Below are 24875 nucleotides of genomic sequence, written 5' to 3'. Positions count from 1 at the left end.
ATATTACGTCATTTGGCCGTTCTTGGTCGGAAGGGACTTGTGGCACGTAAACGTCAGGACTGGCTCGTACAGCGAGTGTGACGCCAACGCAATCAGAGCAACAGCCGATCTACATTGAGTCATCCCCATTAAAAACGCCGACGGTACAAAGATCAGATCGAGTTTTCCCGCTTAGGTAACGCTTATCGACATCGATCGTGGATATACGAGGTTCATTGAACATTGACTTTCGAATTGTGACGTCATTTCCGGGCATACGACCCGGAAGCTCTTCATAGACGGCTGGTCTATTTCTACTACCCACCACAATATACACAGCGAAGTGTTTCATCAGTGATTTATATAGTATTCTTGATAAGTGGTTTCTTTAGAAAATTTGAATAATTATTGACAACGTTTTGATTTTTTTCTTTTAACTGCGTTTTAAAGCCTCAGTGCCACTTAGAAATAAATCATTAGAGGAAAAAAGTGAGTTTATAACTATGATTGATATAAGGTCTGATATATTCACGGGGTCCACACGATGCTTCATTAAAAAGAAATGTATGGGAAATACCAACGTAATTCCGAACTGTTCAACTGACTTACCTTATGCTTATGAGGTAGATAAGTGGGCGGAGCATAACATCAATGTTTTAGTGAAAAATCCCAGATTGGTACTTCGGTGTGTGTATTCCACGTGATAAATTACGTCATATATGCTACGTCGGAAGGCAGCATTTTGCTTAAAATGAAGACTTAAATCAAAGATAACTTTTCTTTTACTACACCATTTTAAATTAAACAAAGGGCAGTCTATGTCGCTTAAGGAGCCCCGCCTTCGTTTTAAAACCGGAGTTTGATAAGGTGATTAGTTTCATCAAACACTTCCACACACCTGTTTCCAAAATAATGTTTTCACAGTGCTCCGTCAGACGGCCGTATTGAGAAAAGGTTTGTCGGAGTGTTTTAAGGAACTAAACTCTCGATCAAACTCTGGTAAAAGAACGAAGGCGGGGCTCCGTAAGCGGTGTAAACTGCGCAATGTTTCATTTAAAATAGTGAAGAAATAGTGAAGTTATCTTTGTTTAAAGTCTTCATTCGACGCAAAATATTGCCTTCCGACATAGCATTTATGACGCAATTTATCACTTGGTATACACACTCTGGATATACAAGTCTACTAAAGATCATGGACGGTCTGTGTTAAAATACTATTTTAAGCACACCTGATCACGCTGAAGGTGAGTAATTGTGATCGGTCGATGTCCGTCGTCCGTCGTCTACAATTACTTTAGACAACATCTCCACCTAAGCCGCTTGGACAATTTTTATGAAACTTCAAAAGTTCCTTGGGTGTTCCCATTAAAACGTTTTTCAAAGAAATGAATTTTATGCAAAACTCTGGTTGCCTTGACAAAAGCCGTAAGATATAAAGCTTAGCTATTTGGTGAGTAGCATTGTCTAGTGCAACTTAGTGATCCTCTACCAAGAGTGCTCAAATAAAGCCCCTAGAATAAAAAAAAATGGCAACGGCCTTGGGGTCACCAGTTTTACATAGAGATATTTAGGGAAACCTTTGAAAATATCCTTGTTTAAAACAGCTTGGCCAAAACGCTTGATATTTGGTATGTAGCATCAAAGAGACGTTCAAATTATGCATGTGGGGTCAAAAATGACCCCGGCATGGGGTCATAAGTTCTTATACACACATATATAGTGAAATCTTTGGAAATCTTCTCCTCTGAAACAGCTCGGCTAAGACCCTTAGTATTTGGTTTGTAGCATCATATATCTGCCATCTACTAAGCTTATTTAAATTAGGCCTCTGGGATAAAATTTGGCCCCTCCCCGGGGTCACAATTTTATTACAGACTGATACAGGGATTTTGTTTGAAATCTTCTTGTCTGAAACCACTAGGCCCAGACCCTTGATAGTTTGTATGTAGCATCATGTAGTAGTCCACTGTCAAGTTTGTTCAAATCATGGCCCTGTGTCAAATCTGTACCCGCGCCGAGGTTTTCACGTTTTTTATACTTATGTATGTAAGAAATTCCTTCAAAACTTTCTCGTCTCAAACCCGTGCCCGAGCCATTTGATATTTGGTATGTAGCACCATATGACGGCCCATGATAGTTTGTATGTAGCATCGTATGGTGGTTCTCTAACAAAAATGCTCAAATTATACTCCTGTGCAAAAAAACTGGCCATAGCCTGGGAGTCAAAATATATGCAAAAAGCTACAGAAACATGTTCAGTAGCAAAAAGTTTAAACATAAACCCGGTTTAGTGGCAATGGGCAAACGCCAAAGACATATAACACAAATTTACAAACAAGAAACATAGAACAGCACAACACTCTACAAAGACTTGTTTAAAATTTAAATCATTGGCTGCATTGCAATTAACCAACACACTCATGCATTCTCATAAAAATCAACTTTCACTCAGGTGAGCGATTTAGGGCCAACATGAAAACTACAGTCGCCATTTCACTATGTAGCAAAGCCGATTGACAATCCTCAGTATATGCAGGCTTTGTTTCTTAATGGCCTGTCACGCACTACCGATGTGCATTGCCGGTACTTAACCGGAGCACACAACAAACGGCTAGAAAATCGGCGGAGCTCCGTCGAAAAAAGCACTTGAAAAATCACAACTGACCGTAGCAATATCGGTGTTTTACCGACGTAATAGCCGATGTGCACGCGGAATAGGACTTTTCTGTCACCGATGTCGTACCGAGGCGCCGCCGTTCGTCTTTCGATGTGCCACCGCTAACCGAAGCTATGCGGGATGAAACATGTCCAAAAGAGTATTAGGAGTTTGTTGTCACTATCCTCTTTGTAGAAAACCATAATAAATGCATATTCTTCAGGTGAGAATGGACAGAGCATATATATTCCTTCATTTTTTATAATCAGATACCTGATCAACAGTGCACGATTGAAGCAAGTCTGACTGGCGTGCGAGAAATTGGTGTCCACGCGCAACTAAACTTCTTTTGCGAAACCAGTTCCAAAGCGGTGAAGGAGGAGGACCACCTTAAAACTGGACGAACTGAATGTCCAGGCTATTTTACAAGGATACACATGTATACTAATTCAACTCGGTTCTATTAAAACAAGGGCCGGTGTATTTATGACAGACGACTAAGAGCAACTTTTATCTCATGAACATATTTGCAAAATTAAACAAACAAAGTAACAAAACAAAAAACAGCCACGTGTATTCAATGCTATGATGTACATTATGCTCGGTCATACACCCATATGTCAGTTAAATATTCCACTAGTGCCCCTTTTCAAAATATATGAAGTTACTATTGAAAGCATTTAATCCACGAAATTATATAATGCATGTCCAAGCGTTAGTTCTGTGATCTTTGCGAACGGACACTTTTAACAAAGATAAAAAGGCAAGCGCTGTAAACTGTTCATAACACAAGTTTTAACCCAATTGTGTATATTTAAGATTGACTTGACCATACAAATGCACATATATTATACCAAAATATACTGACGGAGTTCACGGACATTCTTATAAGTAAGCATGGTTTTCATCGGGATAGGATGTTTCCGGAATTGTCGATTATGGGACCGTCGTCGTCTTGAGCGCCATCTATAAATTTACCGCCGTCTCCGAACCACCAGCCGTACCTGAAAACACGGATAGGCCTGTCATTGTTTCTTTTACGACAATGACTATTCGAAATACCAATATCCAAGGTAATCTGTTTTCCGTTTTTAACAGAATTTTGAGTAGCTATATTGAACATGGGTAAAGAAATGAACTTTATGATATCAATTTTACATTCGAAGTTATGCACTCTATTATTTTTTTCAAAACTTTACGTCATTTAAGTCGGACACTTGATATTTTTCAGAAATGGCAATTTGTAGAGTCCGTATATTCCTTTTTGTTATCATAATAAATCGGACATGATAAACTCTCGGTTTTCATTGTTATGTGAAATATGTCATGTATTTAAAACCATAAGCTCTAGAAACACTGAGGTTCTTCAAACCAAGAAAGAATTGTTCGTTATGAAGTGTTAAATATGGATGTGAAGATAAGAAGTCACGGACACGACAGCTATCGCTGATGCTCAAAACAAGATGGACAATTTATAGGTGTACTGATTATAATACTATATCTATATTCTATCGTACATGTTTAAGGCAAGGTTTAACAAAAAACTCAGTATTTTAGCGAGATGAATGTTTGAAGAAGTTATCAAACATGTGCATAATGAGATTGTTTAGAGTATAACGAGCCTTTCTGGCCCACCGAACGTGTGTTTCCGGTCATGTGACCAGCGATGGAAAACCCCGTCTTACACCACACGCAACAACACCCCACTTCTTATTTCCCTTATTGTAATGTTTATGAAAAATGCATTATGCAATTTCAATAAAGTACAATAAAATATATATGCATGAAAGACTTAAAATTGAAATTGATTTTTTTTTAACAAAAAAAACATATTTTAGAAGAACTATTTGACTGATCTAAATATACTTCGATTCATGCCGCCAGTAAACAACGTCGCACGCGCTTATTGGTAAAATGTACAAACTTCGTTTTTTTCGTAAATTTACCACAAATTGAAAATTTAAGGTATGCGGAAAAAAACATCAATCATGTTTTTCCAGTCCGGTTCAAAAAAACCTTACCCTGGGGCATGCTGCGTGGCTAGACTGCTACCGGCTTACGCGCGTGCCCTTGAGTCGATTTTTTTCCGTGACAAATACTCATTATGATTCTACTTAACTTCTCATATTTTTACCACCCAATTTTAATTGCAATTAAACTATCATTTTAAAGCTGAATCAATTTCCTACATAGAAATGTTCTATGACCAATGACTTGCCTATAGTTATTGATAGACACGCATTTTCCAAACGTAACAGCATATGATTATATGATTTTAATGTCGATGATGTTATAAAGGCTATAAATAGTCTAAAGAGGGGAAAAAGTCCCGGTTGTGATCTCTTAATCCCCGATATATTCATTGATTCAAAACATATTTTAGCACCGATAATGCGTACACTTTTTAATCATATATACAATTCGGCCTGAATCATGGACGAAACGCATTTTGATACCTGTTCCTAAAAAAGGTGATACAAATATAGTTGATAATTACAGAGGAATAATGCTTACTAGTATGTTCTCTAAAATATTTTCACTTATGTTAGATACTCGGCTAAGAAAATGGGCGGAAGATAACGATATACTAACACGATATCAATTTGGGTTTAGGCAAAATAACAGTTGATTGCATTTTTGTTTTACAATCAATTATTAACAAAGTTATACATCATGAACGACGAAAGCTTTATTGCGCATTCGTAGACTTTAAAAAGGCGTTTGATCTAGTTTACAGAAACGGCATATGGTTTAAGCTCCTCAACAATAATGTGTCCTCAAAACTTGTTAAAATGTTACAATCTATGTATACGTCTGTCAAAATATGTGTTCGTTCAAGTGGCAATTGCTCGGACTATTTTGAAAGTTATATGGGTGTTAAACAGGGGGAAACCTTGTCGCCACTTCTGTTCATTATGTTTATAAATGATATGTCTTCCCATATATATGATGATGCTGCTGATACTGTGTCACTTAACGAATTACAGATACTCCTTCTGTTGTTTGCAGATGACACTGTTTTGTGTTCTTACTCTGCTTCTGGCCTACAAATACTCTTAAACAAGCTTCATGATTATTGCAAAAATTGGAATATCACTGTTAACACCAAGAAAACTGTAGCAATGGTTTGCAAATTGGGAACTCGAGTTGAAAACATTGATATATTTTACACACGTCATCCAAATTAAAAACTTATTGTAGTATAAAGCGTAGGTTTGGTTACGAGAATTATCTTAATTGTATTAAAAACGACAAGCATCGTATTTCGCTAACCAGATTAAGATGCTCAGCTCACAAGCTTGCAATCGAAGAAGGCCGTTTTAGAAATATAAAACAATATGAACGTAAATGTATATTTTGTCAAATGAATGTTGTTGAAGATGAGTTTCACTTTGTGCTTGTATGTCCTTTTTACAGAGACATACGGATTGAATGCTTACCTTGATATATTTGCCATTGGCCCACAATGCAAAAATTTAAATTGTTAATGTCAGCTGAGCAGAATAGTACACAAATTAAACTTGCTAAATATGTATATCTTTCAACATTAAGACGAGAAAGTATCATAAACCAATAAATGTTGTGTTTTTGTTGTTGTTGTTTTTATTATTTTTTCTTCTTAAGTCTGATCAGTGAACTAAAACGCATTAGCGAGGGTGGTGAATTTATAGATATTGTTCTTTAAAGGATTAAGGTACGCCACTGTTAAAGAAATTTCACGTTAATAAATGTAATTTACTTAGTTTGAGTTTACGAATTAGAAGTAAATTAATTTCCTTAGTTAAATGAAATGAACGCTAGGTGGCGTTGTAAGTTAGCACGAGGAAAACGAGGTATTGGTCAGTGAATTGGTCATTCAGTTTCGGACAGTCAAACGGACAAGACTTAACTTTCTTTGTTAATTTTTGAAAACCGGTTTTGATTACACTGTGGGCGACCACGTGGTAGATTATGACTTCGGAGTCCATTCTAAGTACTGAGGATACGAGTTGTGGAGATTCGAACCCTATCCAGTTGCAATTAAGTACTATTTTAGCGGAGTTAAGCAGCTTGAAACAAGAAGTACATGGTAACAGTTATTCAGTGTCATCAGAAGTGAAAAAGTTAAAAACTGAGCAAGACATAAAGTGGCGTTTTGAAGGAAACAAAGTTCAGTTTAACTTTAACAACGAATTGTTGGATGCTGTAAAACAAGCAACTTGGGCGTTAGAACATGGAAAGAGGGAATATTGTATTGAACAATTAAGCGAGTTTTCGGACAAATTGCAAAAGAGGAATAAGTTAATTAGGACTGCTGATAGTTCCGAGGGCGGATAGGAGACGGTACGACAGTACGAGTCGAATCCGGTAGCGAGTGATAGTGAAGATGAGACCAAGATTCACCGAGCTGAGAGCAGAGCTCTCAAGAAGAAACGCTCTTCAAGGGGTAAGGGGCGTGATTTTGCTAACACTCGTCAGCCTGTGCAGTCGCCCTTTCTTACGGGAGGTGGGCGAGGTCGTTTTCGTCCATACGGGTCCTTCAGCAACGCTTCCGGTTACGGTCCAGGATCCATTTCGGTTTTCGGCTACAACGCAGTCCCAGGCTTCGGCAGACCACCCGCGCCCGGCCCATGCTTCGCTTGTGGAGAGACCACCCACTTCCGGCGGAACTGCCCCCACGTTCGGGCAGGTGCCCAAGGCGACCAGCCTTCCGGTTCCAGAAAACGAGAATTCTGATGTGACATTAAAAGATGAGTATGATTATAGACGCTTTACTCACGATTTTTACGAGTATGAACAGGGTCAGAAACATATGATTGTTAAGGGCAGATTAATAGATCACTTAGAATTTTGGCAAAGCATAGGTACTAATGATTATATATTAGACATTATTAAAAACGGTTACATGATACCTTTGTATTCGGAGCCAGAACAAATTTTCTGTAAAAACAATAAGTCTGCTATTTTAGAGCCAGAATTTGTTACTGAGGCCATAGAAGATTTATTAGATAGATGCTTAATAGAGAAATGTAGTAACCCCACATATGTGGTTAATCCTTTAACTGTTTCAGTTCAGATTTCTGGTAAAAAACGTTTGATATTAGATCTAAGAGAGGTTAACAAACATTTATGGAAGCAATCTGTTAAATATGAAGATATTAAAACTGCATTGGCTTTGATTCAGAAAGGATGTTTCATGATAAAATTTGATCTTACTAGTGCTTATCATTTTGTACAGATTTACGAGCCTCATACAAAGTTTTTAGGGTTTTCATGGAATGACAAGGGAGGTAATCCTGTATATTATAGATTCGTAGTAATGCCATTTGGATTATCGTCAGCTTGTTATTTATGGACCAAGTTATGCCGCCCATTGATTAAGAAATGGCGTGGTGAAGGTTTGCTTGTAACCATGTTTCAAGATGATGGCCTAGGTTGTTCGAGCACATATGAAAGTGCGTTGAGATTGAGTAGTCATATTAAGTCTGATTTATTGAGATCTGGTTTTATTCCTAACGCGAAAAAATGTATTTGGACCCCAGTTCAAAATATGGAATTTTTGGGCTGTGATCTTGATACTTTAGAAGGTACCATTTCTGTACCAAAACGTAGATTGAGCAAAGCAAATTCAGCTATCAAAGAGCTAATTGTTTCTGCAAACAAAAAGGTTCGTGTTTCTGTGAGGAAAGTTGCCAGTACAGTAGGACAGTTGATTTCAATGACAGTAGTTATTGGTAATATTTCTCAAATTATGACTAGGTATTTGAGTGCAGATATTTTGAATGCTAGTCATTGGAATTCGTACATCTTTCTGAGTGATGAAAGCCAACAACAGTTGTTGTTTTGGCAACAAAATTTAGTGTTAGCAAATAACAAAATGTTTGAGCAGTTAAAAACATGTACAAAGGTGGTATATTCAGATGCTAGTGACATTGGTTACAGAGGGTATGAAATAAATACTGTAAATGGTGTTTCTCAAGGTGTTTGGTCACAGGAAGAGAGCATAAAATCGTCTACGTGGAGAGAGTTAGTCGCAGTGTACAGAGTACTGTTGTCTTTGGTACATTTCGTAAGACACCAAAAGGTTAAATGGTATACAGATAATCAAGGTGTCAGATCAATTGCTGTCAAGGGTTCTATGAAAAGGGAATTGCAAGATGTTGCGTATCAATATCTGATGTCGTTTCGCAAATGATTTTTGAGAGATTTGGTCAATTACAGGTAGATTGGTTTGCATCATATTATAATGCAAAGTTACCGAAATTTTATTCCCGATTTTGGAATCCAAATTGTTCAGGTATAGATGCATTCGCAGAAAACTGGAAAGGTCATATAGGATTGTTTGTGCCTCCAATTGCTGTCATTCACAGAGTCATCATGAACATGGCTAACGATAAAGCGAGAGGTATTTTAGTGTGTCCGTGTTGGAAATCGTTTTTGTTTTGGACATTTTTGTGTAAAAACGGTGTATTTATCGATGAAGTTGTCGATTGGTTTGATATACCGATCGAGAAGCATTATTATGTAAAATGCAAAAATGGAAAGGGGATGTTCGGAAATACTGATTTGAAATTTAGAATGCTGGCACTACAGTTTGATTTCAGAAAGGGGAATTAACTGTGATTTTGTAAATATGTAGTATAACAGTGAATAACCTACCCTGGTTGGGTAAATAAACGAGTTTTGTAATATTGCAGCTTTGCTGAGAGGCGGTATCGCCGAAACAATAACATTTGTCATTGTGGTATCGCATAGATGACTTAGCAGAATTGCTTTTTATTGCTTGGTCGATTGTATGATTAAGAAATTGCCACAATGCATAAAAATAAGGCGCATGCCGATGATTTTTTGTGAGATTATTACAATGCTTATACGAAGAGGACGATTGTCTTTGTTCATGTTACGTTGTAACTAGGCAAGTTCCATTTAAAGAAACAAGACAAATGCTTATTTTGATTTTTGTTTTATACATTTATTTTTCCAGGTTCATGAGGAAGATATTAATAGCCTACCTGATGTCCTGGCGGCTAGAGTGAACCTGCTCCCGGACCTGCTACGCCATTCACGCGCACACAGTACGGACACAAAATACCATGGTGCTTTCATGCGTTTTCATAAATGGTCGTTGTGTAACGGGTTGGGGAGTAGGGACATTTTACCTGCTAGGAGTCTTGCAGTTGCTATTTATTTAGCATCTTTAATTCAAACCGCAAACACACCTAGTCCTGTGATTGCTGCTTTTTACGCAATAAAATGGTTTCATGACATAATGGGTTTAGAATCTCCTACAAATTCTAAATTAGTAGTAAACATTTTGGAGTCTGCAAAACGCATATTATCTAAGCCTAAAAAGAAGAAAGAACCGATAGATATTAATATTTTAAATGGTATATACGACACATTGTATAAACAAGCCAGCGTATTATTTGCGCTTTTTTGGTAGCTTTCGCAGGTTTTTTTGAGAAGTTCTGAGTTATTAAGCATTCATGTGTGTGATATTGTATTTCAATGTTCATATATGGCTATATTTATGGAGGGGAGCAAGACTGATAGATATCGTGATGGTGCTTGGGTAATGATTGCCAAAACAAATACAAAGTTGTGTCCAGTCGAGAATGTTAGAAAGTTAATATTTTGGAGCAAATTGTCAGATAACGATTATTTGTTTTGCAATATATGTTTAACGAAAGACGGTTACAAAACTAGAAGTGCAAATAAGAAAATGTCTAACACCAATCTTAGAGAAGTTTTTCTAGAGGCTTTATAGCCGCATGTAAACGATGTGAGTAAATACTGCCTTCATTCTTTAAGATCGGGTGGTGCTACTGTTGCTGCAAACAATGGTATTAAAGACAGACTCTTTAAAAGACATGGTCGGTGTGTTAGTGAAAGTGCAAAGGATGGTTATATCAAAGATGATATACATGAACGGTTATCAGTGTCTTTGAGTTTGGGACTGTAACGATTGTTGTTTGTTGTAAACTTATGAATGTTTGTTTTAACCATACGTATAGAGTTTATAAGGGCCATCAGATTATTATTTTTTCAGTGCCCGTTCTTTTAATTCAGTTGACTGTCCAGATGCTTATGCAAATACAGTATTTGTATTTCTCAAAATGTTGTTCGTTTTTTGTTAGAAAAAACTAGTATCCACCACAAATATAGTGGTCAGTCATAAGTCTTAAGGTGTGTGTGTCAAGGTCATGAGGTCAATGAAATAAGTGAATGGAGTTGTACGTCAGGAATACATTTTTACGTGAATTATCAATATCCTAATAGTGTTATTAATCTGTGTATTATAATATCATGCTCTTCTCATGTATGTAAATTAATGTTACCGCCAGAAGTAAAGGCGATGAACTTGAATGTTTGTGCTAATAAAATATTGAATTGAATTGAATAACAATCATTTATGTACCTTGTTTAGGGATACAAGCAAAGCAGACGGAAACAATAATTGATAACTGAACGCAATTAACGATTACATAGAAAACCACCCGGGCCTATCACTTAAGCCGATTTTAACAACAAATGCTCAAAAACTTGTGATATACGTTATTTTAGATATATTTACGTATAAAATGAAAAACAATAAACCGGTACTGATATTAAAAACAACAACAATCAACTCAATAAAGCATAATAAATGGAAAAAGAGAGCAGAAACTTAGTTACAAGTTGTCTTTTTCTCACTCAAACTTTCACGTTAATAAAACCACAGACAATAAATAAATACATCGCTGATTAGGAAATAAGAACAAAAATAAACGAAACATGTAGTCAAAACTACGATAACGTACTGGTTTTTGGTCTTGTACATCCAGGATGAGAGACCACGTCTGTCTATACCCGCTTGCGCGTCAAGCGGCTTTCTTTGCACGGCCATTATTTTGTATAGGCCTACGTTGTTTCTCTGGACCACTTCGTTGCTAACTTCATTGTCATCGTGATTCCAGGTACTTAACTGAAATATATTTTTGTATATGAGTGTTTCCGTGCAACCAGGTTGAGGAATCACGTGACTTCAAATGGGTTCTTATAAGGGTCACCACGTGTCACAACCGATTTAAACAAACAAGTGACGTTGATTTCTAAATAACTTTTTCAACGGAAAAGTATGAAAATATTTCTAAGCCTATAAAAGAGTGTGCTATTATCTGTTTCTACATGTGTGAAATTTAGATTTGATTGTATTTGTATTATGCAATCCTTGGCTAAAAATTCAGCGTTGCATCGTTCTACAAAATGTCGTCAAGTTGAAATTTTGGAAGTAATGTGATTCCTCACCCTGATAATACAATTTGTATTACAGCGTGTTGTCTCCAACCACCGACTTCGACACGAAATTTGTGATTTATACAGGAAAACGGAGGAATATCGTCATTAAACATAAAGCTTAAATGAAGAATAGTATCTTAAAAAGGAAACGACTTCAAACACTGGTAATTAATTAGAAGCATAATGAACTTTCAAATTTTCTGAATTTTAACATTATAATTTAAGGTTTCACTCAATCATAAAAGCAACTGGTACTCCAAAAGTACCGTTTGAAAGCTTATAAAAATGTAGAAAAACAAGACGTACTATAATAACACGCTGGGGAATATTGCAAAATTGACGTTTAAAGACAAACCATACACTGTAACAAATACTATACAATTATTCACTTATAAGCTGCATATTTTACAGCTAATAAGTAAATCACTTTTATTACATGATACCGCATTATATATTATGACGTCATATGCTAAATTATTTCCGGTCTTTAAACAGACAGGTCAATATGGCATTTTAAAAGTGATTATTTTTTCAATCATTATTATGACGTCATATGCTTATCTGTTTCTGGTCAATAAAAAGACAGGTCAATATTGCGTTTTACTTTGTCTAGGAAAATTGCTTTTCGTCCAACCATGAACGGTTTATTGATACATGTAATTTTATCTATTATGCAAGATTGACATTTTCATTTATAAGTTTATTCTCAATCAGCAGCGAACATCCTTTTAAATAATACCAGCAAAGTATATATTCCATACCCTCTTGATAGGTTTATGTTTTGGTTTTGCTGGCTTGAAATTTTTCCCCCTAGTCCCGCACCACCAGCACGATCTGTAACCATGATAATAATGTCAATAACAATGACACACACTAAAATTCACACTTATTCTATATTTCAGAATCTAAATATCAGACAGACAGAGAGACAAACAGACAGACGGACGGACGGACGGACGGACGGACACAGACAGACAGACGGACGGACGGACAGACAGACAGATAGTTGGATAGATACAACTATATATATATAGATGTTTAAATATAAGCTTACAGCCCATCAGTAATACATATTTCAAATACTAATATAGAAAGAAACAGTTCCGGTATGCAAGAAATAATATTTATCTTATACATTTTTCATATATCAGACAAACATATATTTTCAAACGATTAACTTTTAAATGTGAGAGGATGAAATTCAATATAGTTATCAACGGAATATACTATTTTCAACAATAAAATGATAAGTGAAAAAGTTAATTCGATCTAATAATTATTATTGCCTTATTCTAGGAATTTAAAAGTACCCATATCAAATCAACTATATCATTACATGTTACATTTGGAAAAAGTGTCAATTACATCTGATATTTTGTGTTTCACTTACAGAGCATGGCTTTCGGTGATGTGTTTCGTTTTCATTCCAATGTTATCGAAACTGGCTGAACTGTACCGTGGTACTTAGAAAGTGTTAGAGCGTTTCCGTGGCATTTTAAATAATTATTATGGAGAAAATACTTTAAAGATATGGTCGGCTCTGGCGATTTTATTCTTGGTGATTCGCTTTTGTTTATTGCAAATTATACAGTCACAGTTAGAAACTACCGCTTTAATGTTTCTTTGGAATAGTCACATAATCCATCAGCAATTACAAGCGCATCTTGTTTCAGATGTGCCGGACGAATTCTTCAGCTTAAAATCGTTCATGCTGTTGAGTGTGCTTTTGGTCTTTTCGACTCCAGATAGAAGAGGGAATATTGATTTAAATTGGAGACCAAAAAACGAATAGATCTGTTTTAAAGGGAATGCATCGCTTATATCCTTGCACAAAGAGTTCAGAAAACTAAGGACAAAATATAGTATAAGTACATTTAAGAAAATTCTTTGACCTTTTTTTAATAGATTTCAAGTCCATATCGGGGCAACTGCTAGTGAAGTGCAACCTATTTACACTTTTTACACCACTTACAAACTGTGATCTTGACCTTTGACCCACTGATCCTTAATACACTATGGTTCATTTCCGTTTAAGGTTAACCTACTATACAATATTGGTTGTGATCTCGACCATTTTTCTTTTGACCAAAATAAAAACGAACAGTACGGGTAATCTTCTTTGGAAGTGCAATCTCCAATATTTCATGAGTGTATACTATATCGTTTTTGGGGACGATAAACCTTTCAGAAATGGCGTTGCCAACATTCAATTTACTGCAGTACTTAACCTATTATAGCTTAGTTGGTATTCACCACAGTCTTGTAGTTATTGTAAAAGGCCAAAGGTTATTTACATAGTTGACTCCGACGCTGATAAAGGTGTAATTTCCAACGGACAAAAGCACGATAATCATCGGTATATGTCAATAATTGATATGGTACATGCAAGAAACGAGTATAAAGCTACTGTCAGGAAGAAAAAGTTTATTTTTGATAAAAAAATAGTTTGAAAATGATAAAACTCATAATGCTAAATCATATTAGAGATTACTTAAAGGTAATGTTGTAAAAATACTGGTTCTCTCAAATGTGACAAGTTTTTGGAATACTTCAAGTCAATAAATGATCGTGGTTCACATTATTTCCAACCTGACAGTTATACCATATGTACTTATAAATACCTTAAGGAACACTTTGGAATTGAATTTTATCTAGATGTTTTACCAAAAAAATAAGAATGGCTTTGTCTTAGCTAAGATTGTCGTCACATAAATTACATATTGAAACAGGAAGATATGGACGTAATAGAATTGAAAGGGCTGATCGTAATTGTATTTTGTGTAACTCTAACGATATAGAAGACGAATACCACTTTGTCATAATATGCCCTGTGTATAACATACATATATTTATTTATTTCCTCCAATTATGAAGAGCAAAACGTATTTACAGTTGATAAACATATACAGTGATATTACATAATATATATGTAAATTAGATTTTTGTATAATGGCCAGGAGTCAGAAATTGTTTCTAAATTAACATATTTAGGTATTATTCAAAATAGGTGGGTTTTTTACAGACACTTTTGAAACACTATCAGGACAAGCTCTTAACGCAATGTTTAAACTTAATATAGTTTGAATAAATTCACCACTTTGTCATAAAGCATATATTAGATTTGTTTGACAAAATAATTTCTCAGATCTTAAGCTATGGCTTAGAAGTATTAGGATAACCGAAAAGTTTACAATATAAAGAGTACATTTTAATTATTGTAAATATTTACTTGGAGTTAAAGCACAAACCCAGAATAATTGTGTATATGAGGAACTAGGAAGAACAGCTTTGTTAACCAAACGTTCTACAAGCGTCATACGATATGGTTGAAGATTATTGACAGGGAGAATATTAAATAATTTATTATGTTTAAATAGTGTTTATAAATATATAGAGTGTTTAAGATGATTACCCTAAAATCGTGTGCTTACTTAGTAAGACATTTACTTCACTCCTTGGAATTTAACCATGTTTGGATTTCACAAGGTGTAGAGGATTATAATAAATCTATATTGTCAGTTAAACAACGAGTTACTGATGTCTTTATTCAAAACTGGCTGACGGAGCTAAATGAATCCACTAGAGCGAAATCATACATACTTTAGGCTGATTTTTAACTTCAATCTTATTTGTCAGATGTTTATTTAGCTATACAACTGCATTGGCTAGGCTTAGAAAGTAACTGTACTTCACTATGCTATTATGTTCGTCATTGTTAAAACGCTGCATACTCATGGGCATTTTTGCCTCGATGTATATGTTAATAACATCATGCAACAGTTCATAAGCTTTGAAAATTATTTTCATACCCTGGAAATAGTTAAATCTACATCTCTAGCAACATGCTTGAGTAAAGTTTCACCTTGCCAATTGTTCTCTGCAGTACTTTCAGTTCGTTGTAATAAAACTTAAGAGTTTGTTCTAGTGAACCACATCAGAAATGAGTCATTTCTTGATCAAGGGCAATCAACCACTGATGTTCCGTGGTCTCAGATCAACTGTTGTTCAGTTCTTATGCGGACCGATTGACCATCTTCTTCAAAAAGGCATACAAATTAGTATAAATCATGTCAATTAATTGATAATTTTCACTTGCCTTATGTTAGAATAAGACAAGTAAAAGGTTTATGCATAGCATCAAGTCGACGAGATAAAAATAGAAGAAAAAAACATGCATCTACGAGGGCTGTTCGTAAAGTTCGTGGATAAGTCGTTTAATGTTATTTAATCAACAACAAATTTAATGAAATGCATATAATTTTAAATAAACATTTCATTTGAAGGTAAAACACCGAAAAATGTATAAAAATATAAACATTTCTGTAATTTTAAAGAAAGTATAGTCGGTACGGAGCATGTTGAATGCATTTTCATGACGTCATATCCGTGCTAAGCAGAAATGTGACTTCATAACTTGACGTTTGAAATTCTAACGATATTAACAACACACGGAGGAAGTAAGCGCGCTCAGCAAAATTCATTGATACGACGTTAAGGACTGAACAACGTTCCGTTATTTAACTTGTGCTACAACAGGAATGACACTATAAACGACCCTGAAGTTTATGGAGCGTGGTTCAGCGAAATGTCCCAGATGTCATGTGTTTTAAAGGCACAAGCGTTTCATATTTTAAGGTATTACGCAGGGATTTCTTAAACGCCTACCGGAAGAAGCGGCCTCATGCGAATATCGACGATATCAGGCACCACCAGGACAACGCACCTTCACAGAGAACCACCGAATCATTGATGACTATTAATTTCCTTGGCTTTGATATGTTGGAGCACGCGCCCTAGTCCAGATTGCACTCCCATGGACTTTGCTGTTTTCTGCTCCCTGAGAGGATATACATGGACAACGATTCACTGATATACAGGAACTCGTGCTGGTCGTACGATTTACAGTTGCATCATATGACAAGTTACCGTGACATTTGCATGATATGGGTAGATCGTATCAACATGTGCATGAACTGCATAGGAGAATATTTTTACGTGACTTTATATGTTGGTGTTTTTAACTGTTGTAATGTAAAGCTGCTATGAAAGAGTTTATGTTCAATGTATTTTGACACGCGTTCCTGTTTCCAGTGCGGAATTGAATGTATGTTTTGACTGTAACATTTTATTTTCTCAAGCTAAACATACTTATCATATTAAGATGTTGTCCACGAACAGCCCTCGTAGATCACCGATGAAAGGTTTTTGTTTTCTTCGATGATGAAACATTAGGTACATGTGTTCGAAAGACATAATTGTTGATAATACTGTAAAAATTGTATTTGTTTATGTGAACACAATGTACTATTATGAATAAATTGAAAAAGATTATACATTATGACGAAACAACCTGGAATTGACTCTTTTGACATTACAAAACGAACAATTAAGCATTATTTCACTGTTTCTGCTCGCCAAGGGAGATTACTATGTTATAGATTGAGAAAAATATACAAAATGTAATAGTACTGTGTAACATTCTTTAATTACACCCTGAACAAACACCATCAAGACACCAATGCGTGCGTTCTAAAGAAACTTTGCTGTGGGCAGATAGACCTATGTCGGACGAAGATTTTAGACTTTTCAAAGTGTTACACCCAAATGTTTCCAAAGCAATAGTATATTATATTTTGACACGAACTATTTCAAACACATCCGAATGTTAACTGCTAAGCTCTGGTATAAATACCACGTAAAATAACGTAAAAATACACAGCGTATATGAATGCAGTGTACATGCACGGGATAGGTGGCGTTACATCGCCGACGTCACAGAACTTGACCTCAACCTTGCCCAAGAACTAGCACATGATTTCAGTGTAAAATCGTATTTAATTTCACGAGTGTCATAGAATAACATATTTTAATCAGTGGCGGAGCAACAAGTGAAAATATAGTTTTTCTATGATCACGAACAAATTTTTCTTTTATGCTTATTTTCGGAGTTTTTCTAGTATTTTACGCAAAATTATAGCAAACGAAGGAGCTGTCAATTTTCTTTTTCCAGTGCTATGAGAAAAGGTTCTCTGACATTTATGTTTAAGTTGATCATTCACTCGTTGTTTAAGTGCAAACATTTTATTAACATTAATAAGAGAAGCACGAAGTGCTCATGATGAGCTTGTCCCGTCGCCAACCGTCCGTCGTCCGTCATTTGTCTGTCGAAACTTCACTTGGATGTTACTTGGATGGTGCCCATTCAAATTTGTACAAACACCTGAATTCCATGCAGACCTCTGGTTTCTATGGCAACCGAAAGAAATAACTTCTTCTAGGCAGAAATCATTAGGCCTAGAGCTTAGATATGTGGCGTGTTGCATTGTCTAGTGGATCTCTACCAAGTTTGCTCATATGCCCCTGTGGTCAACACTTGCCCCGCCCCAGGGTCACAGTTTTCTTACATACTCATATAGAATAATCTTTGAAAATATCCTTGTCCTTGAAACTGCTGGGCCCTCAACATGTATGTAACATCATGTAGTATTCCTCTATCAAGATCAAATCGTGCGCCTGGGGTCAAAACTGGCCCCACCCGGCGGTCACAAGTTAGACTTATATAAGAAAAACTTTAAAACCTTCTTTTCAAAAACGCTAGGCACAGACGCTCACTATATTGAATGCAACATTGTACATTGGTTCTCCACCAAGTTTTGACAAATTATGCCCCGGGGTCAGAGACTTCCCATAGACTTATTTAAAGATGCACTCTTGCTCCAAAATCAGATTTACCACAATTGATAATATTGTTTTAATATTCCAAAAAGGATGAATAAATGTCGAAAACAATGGTTCTTGTGAATGATACCGAGTTCAATTTGAAAGAAAATTGCGCATAAAATACGTTATTTCTACTTTATGAGACTATAGTAGACCACAATTAATCTTTTAGCATTCACCAATCATTTAATATTTTTGCGCATTTTGCTATTAAATGCATGTTAACAATCTTGTTATCAGTAATTAATATATTTTATAAATGCATTATTTAGTAAGCAGTTCAAGGTTAATCAGTCAAAATTTATGTTTGTTATACAAGTGTATGTATTGATTTTGAATAAGAGTGTCACTTTAAGAAAAATCTTTGACAATCTTCTTGTCTGAATCCGCTAGGACCAGGGTCGGCCTTGATAGTTTGTATGTAGCATTATACAATAGCCCTTCACCAAGTTTGTTCAAATGATGCCCCTACGAACAAAACTGGCTACATCATTCATAAATTTTCTTTACACTTATGTAGGTAAGTCTTTGAACATCTACTTGGCTGAAACAACTAGACTCAGATCCTTGATATTTTGTATGTTCCATCATAAACTGGTTCTCTATCAAGTGTGTTTAAATCGTGCTCCCTCAGGTCCAATCTGTCTCCGCACCGGGGTTCACAAGTTTCCTTAACACTTATATAAGAAACAAAATGAAAATGTACTTGTCTGAAACCGCTAGTCCCATTCCCCTTGATCATGTGTATGTAGCATCAGCGGTCCTCCACCAAGTTTGTTCAAATTATTTCCCTGTTAACAGAACTGCCCACTCCTTGGGGTTAACAAGTTTCCTAGATCTTTAACTCTTTTTTATTTTTTCAAACCACATGGCCAAGACATTATTATGTAGCATCATATGATTACCCTCTACCAAGAAGTTTTCTCAAATTATGCCCCTGGGTCAAAGCTGACCCCACCGCTATTGACCCGATTTCTTATTTCAAGGCTACAGCATGAAATTTAGAACATGTGAATAGTTTTGAAAACAAATATCAATGTTGTTCTCAGATGACCTTACCTGTGACGTTTTGACCTTCTTTTTATTGTTCAAGCTACAGCAATGCATTTGGACCATGTCTTTAGTTTTGAAAAAAATCAATGTTGTCCTCGGATGACCTTTATACTGACATTTTGACCTACTTTCGTATTTTTGAAGCTACAGCAATAAATAAAGCAGATGTACAGTTTTGAAAGCAAATATCAATATTTTGCTTGGATATTCCTGACTAACTTTCTAATTTTTGATGTTTAGCTTGGATGACTATGACAACTACAGTATTTGACAATACTCGATCATAGTTAAACTGTTCCACTGTCATAAACTATTAACTCAATCAGTCTCATAAAAAAATAAAGGTTTAAAAATTTCACTCAGGTAAGCGATGTATGGCCATTATGGCCCTCCTGTAATATACCTTTTTGGTGCTTCTACCGCATGACCCGCCCTTCTGCCCCCAATTAAAGAGCCGTTCACGTCCGCCTGGGCCCTCTGCATTGCCGCCAGCCGATCCAGGGTGTCTTTATCTTGAAGGCTGATGGCTCCAATGGCTTCATCTGCCGCCTTTTTTTCGTCTCCTTCCAGCAACCCATCCAAATCCCTGATCAAGTCATCTTTAGTGCCTCTGATTCTACTGGTACCTACACCCACTGCGATAAAAAAGGCTTAGCTAGAGGGATAAATAATAAAACAGTCTTAACACATAATAGTGCGTTCACAAGGCAAACGATTTAAAAGTGCAATATATCCATAAATGATTTAATTTACACAAAATCACAAAGTTTTAAGTGCAGAATACAGTTTATATTGCAGACAAAAGTGAAAAATATTTTTTTTTGGTCACGTGGAGTATTAACGATGGATACCTTGACTTTATTTACGCTCATTCCGGCTCACTAAAACGCAATTATATCGTTTGAAATGTTAATGACAGGCTTGTAATACAAAGTAGGCATATGGTAGTTTTCAATTCACTTGACTCCTATTTGTGATGAATTTGAAAATAAAAGCTCTCACCATTTGTATTGCATTTTGAGTAGCTTTGTCACACTGGGTTAAAACATGAGCTTCTTCCAATGGTATTAACTTTACATTTGAAGTTATGTATCCTATCCTCTTTGCCATAGTATAAAGTGACTTTAGTCAGACGCTTCAGGTTTTTCAGACGTGGCCATTGTTTGCGTCTGCAATATTTCTCATTTCTATCTTTAGAAATTTGTAAGAAATTCAAAATGATAAACATTCTGCTTGTATTGTTTTGGTAATCAGTTAGTGAACCTTAAACAAATAATACTGGAAAATGACCCTCGGTGTATTGCACTTCTTGTTATCAACTACATATAAACCTCGAATACCAAAGAAAAGTTTTATGAAAATAAGAAAAAAATGATGGGGAAAAACTTTTATATGTGTCACGGACACTCCAGTTTCACGGACACTACATCAAGGTTTTGCATCTTGCATTTAGCAAGATAAAAAAAAATCAAGAGGATCTTCAAACCCAGAAATACAAGGGGAAGGGCGTAATTTCGTTTGATGCAAACATTAAGTGAGAAAAATGTTTCATTGCAAACAAAATGGCGGATTTAGAATCAAAATAGCATTTCAACAAAATGTGGGTAATGTGCCTGCAATAAACAAAATGGGGGATTAAGGTACAAAACATCGGCCTGGAAACGTGTCAAGTCGTGAAATAACCATGAAGTTTGGAAAATAGGGATATATACATGCACAGTTACAACATGCACAGGTATGCCATATCTGCCGAGAAAATATGAAAAGATGTGGATAAAATCAACACGTTTTTTGTAATCATTACCAGATTCGGTACTTTTGATTCTAAATCCGCCATTTTGTTTGCCATGAAACATTTTTCTCACTTAATGTTTCCATGAAACGAAATAACGTCCTCCCCTTTGGAAATAAGTGCTCATTATAAATTGGTTATACATTATAAACTATCGCTCCGAAATGATCCCGACGATACGATAATACCATCGGGATCATTCAGGCGCTCATAACAGCAGTAGAATTAGTCGGTAAGACCTGTGTATGGCGAAATTTGGCGATAGTGTGTATATTTTTAATCGGATTCCTGATACAATTTGGAATAACCGGTAAGATTGTTGTGTCAATTCGATGTAAAAATGATTATTCTTTGCGCAGAACAAAGTGATTTGCTTAGGATTGGTATATTAACTATAAAATTCATGTTTTAACTGGACGTTTACCGTTTTCATGACAACGTGTATTTTGGAGAGTTTCTTCTCTTGTCAATTATATAACCCTAGTGGGTTTTTAGATTTTATAGAATGTTGAAATATCGTCGACAAATCATGATTAATAGTTGTATTGTGTCCCATATGGCGTGATAAGCGGCCCATAAAACGTTGTATTTTTTCATTTACAGGATCAAGACTGATTTTACCCAGCTGAGGCCACAGGCAACTATTATAAGTAAACCAGGGGCAGCTGTAGGGATCTGCATGATACATTCAAGTCTCTGTGTAAATAGTGTGTCAAGATCGATAAAATTGTTAATAATAGTGCCAATAAAGAACTTTGAAAATACATATTGCACTAGAGTGGGCACTGTATTGAAGACTTGATCAATATATTGAAGAAATCAGGGAGCGCAAATAATTATATGGCAATATCATTAGTTATCATTAAGTAAAGAATGGTAATGGGAGTAAAAAATGAATCAAAAAAGTATTTTCAAAACAATTTATCGTTGATGCCACTTTTCTTCGCAAAACTAGCATTGAGTTCTGCATAATTCTTCATAAAACGCAGATAAGTTGATATTTTCTGACAGTATTGATCCCATAAATGTGCTATGAATTATCTAGATGTATTTGACTAGATGGTAATCGAAAATTTCTGATTATTCCATAATTAAGAATATATAAAAATCCCATCAAACCTTTTCTGTAACTTAATAATTATAAAATTAAAAAACTCATTGTAAAGAGCAAATATGGAGTAATGTGTCTTTTTTTCGCTTTATTCCAGTCACCATTTTCAACGATTTTTTATCAAAATATTTTAAGGATCAAACTTTCTCTAGATTTGTATTATTGTTAATTTAATGAATTGACTTTTAAATCCGATAAGCTACAGTTCAGCATTGACTTAACAATGTCAAACATATTGTCGGGGCAAAACTATTTGCGTGATCCGCACTCGGAGGGGTGAGAGCGAAGAGGTTCTATCAGCTACTCTCATAACATAACGTAGAACCTTTTGGCTTTGACTCCTAAAGAGAGATTTCTTTAACAACGTCTATTCTACAAATGCCGTAGATATATTATGATAAGAAAAAGTACAAAACACAGAGGGCCTCTCTCGCTAATGGTCCGTTCGTTTTTGGACGAGGTAGGAGCTCACCATACTCAGCGGCAACGAGGTCCGAAAAGGTTACTATTTGTTAAATTATACCGAACTTTATAGCTTGGAACTTTGATGTTGTATTTAAATACATTTTAATCCATTAAACTCGCGAATTTTAATTTATACGAAACTTTTGTTTCGACAAGTTCTTGTGTTTTAAAATGCGCGCAAATGAAAACACGTACAGAAGGAAGGTAAGTGTGTGTTGTACCTTTCACAAGCCGTGAGAGCTCTACAGATTGTAAGTAAACCTTGCAGCAGTTACACAGCAAATTTTAAACAACATTTTGTAAAAAAGATGGTTTATTTTTCTTAATCTATAATATACTTGCCCAAAACTAAGCCAATCAATATTCCAAGAAATACAAAGGTATTTGATCCATCCATTTTATTTGACTTGAACGTATATTTTCAATGATTCAAATGTGATACCAGGATTAATGTGACAAACTAAATTCAAAACGGAAGCTTTTAAAACCTCAGTGAATATATTACTCATACTGATCCGTATCAACCGATTGGTGTTATGGTGAAATGACGATCGGGAACCATAAAATGATCATTTAAATACTATCCCTTTTAAACGCGGATACACTGAAATCACTCCGATCTTTTCACTCTATTGAACATTTTTACATTATTTTACTTTCATAGTTTTTCAGCCTTAATAGTTTTAGTTATTCTCATTTTATTGGGTAATTCTGATGTATGATGTCATGTCTAAATACAATTGATTACTTTACGTGTGGAATATGTTTTGATGCGAGCAAAAAACAGTGTTGAAAATGTAGCAATTTCTGTCAACATTTCATAAAATTCAAAAAGTTTATCTGAAACGGATTCTACTTAGATAGTTGGTCAAAATTTGAAACAAAGACGTCTTTTTTCGTCTGTTCTTAATACAATTTAATCGTAGAAAACTAGGTTTTATAGGCCCCCAATGATAGTCGAACAGCTCTTAAACGATCATTGAAATCATAAACATACAAGAAGGCACATTTGTTATAATCTTAAACTACACATAATGGCTGCATTATTTTGCGATGGCAGTGTTTTACAAATCACTCTACTTTTAAATACAACACTGAGCTATATCAGTAGGGGGCGGGGATCGTCACATACTGATATGGCGTTGTAGCTGCAATGATAATTTGATTTGTTTGAGCATATGTTCAGTGTCAACCACAATGATAATATTGTGTTTATCAAGCAAATGACTTAGGCTTCCGGCAGATGGCATTGCGTTTCGAACGTTCCATGTTAATAAAATACAGTTAAATGAGGAAGTATGTGTAAAGATCGTTTGTATAAGAAGGAATACAATTATTATTATCTAGTCTAGACTGTGGCATTCCACTTCTTTTTACGCGGTTGTTTAGAACAGCACCGCCTATTTCTTTCGGAAAACAATCTCCTTCAATGCATCTTTTTTTGGCCAGAATTGCTTATATTCAACATTCTCGTAGACGTGTTTGTAAAACGATACCTTAGTAGTGAGTGTTCCCAGATAAGGTTCGATAACTGTGCCTGGGAAAAAATCCCGCCCCTTTGATAATAAGATTCTACTGATCTAGTAGCTGCGTGTACGACTGGATGAAACACTTTAATACTGCGTATTTTGATGCCTTTTTCTGTCAATTTGTTTTCATATTCAGGGTCATCCAAACCCTCAAAAATATCTTTTCTAGTGTACCATTAGCTCTGGCACTTACTCAAACCGGTATACTTGTCCCTGTCAGCAAAATCGGTGGACTTGGGAGTACATGATTTAAACTTCAATGCCGTCGCGTACCACCGTTCGTTGCGTGTTTCATCTTGGTGGGACATAAAA

The 24875-nt window shown here is 35.6% G+C and overlaps 1 protein-coding gene across 1 annotated transcript; it reads right to left on the bottom strand.

Annotated features, from left to right (window-relative positions):
* Positions 1-3133: 3133 nt before the first annotated feature.
* Positions 3134-23495, bottom strand: LOC128232715 (uncharacterized). The gene is made up of 5 exons (XM_052946424.1): positions 23377-23495; positions 20070-20301; positions 12655-12727; positions 11416-11579; positions 3134-3639 (listed from the first exon to the last, which is right to left on the bottom strand). The coding sequence occupies exons 1-5, from the start codon at positions 23429-23431 to the stop codon at positions 3540-3542; spliced, it is 624 nt and encodes a 207-aa protein (XP_052802384.1). The 5' UTR covers positions 23432-23495; the 3' UTR covers positions 3134-3539.
* Positions 23496-24875: the final 1380 nt, after the last annotated feature.

This window comes from Mya arenaria, chromosome 4 (genome assembly GCF_026914265.1).
Source record: "Mya arenaria isolate MELC-2E11 chromosome 4, ASM2691426v1".
NCBI lineage: Eukaryota > Metazoa > Mollusca > Bivalvia > Myida > Myidae > Mya > Mya arenaria.
The sequence above is the reverse complement of the archived record's forward strand: the minus strand, read 5'-3'. Positions and strand labels throughout refer to the sequence as shown.

Excerpts from the sequence above, each read along its gene's own strand:
- LOC128232715 (XM_052946424.1), bottom strand. The coding sequence starts at position 23,431 with ATGGATGGATCAAATACCTTTGTATTTCTTGGAATATTGATTGGCTTA. Across the intron at positions 12,728-20,069 it reads GCGGTAGAAGCACCAAAAAG|ATCGTGCTGGTGGTGCGGGA; the intron begins GTATATTACAGG and ends TCATGGTTACAG. Across the intron at positions 11,580-12,654 it reads AACATAAACCTATCAAGAGG|TTAAGTACCTGGAATCACGA; the intron begins GTATGGAATATA and ends AATATATTTCAG.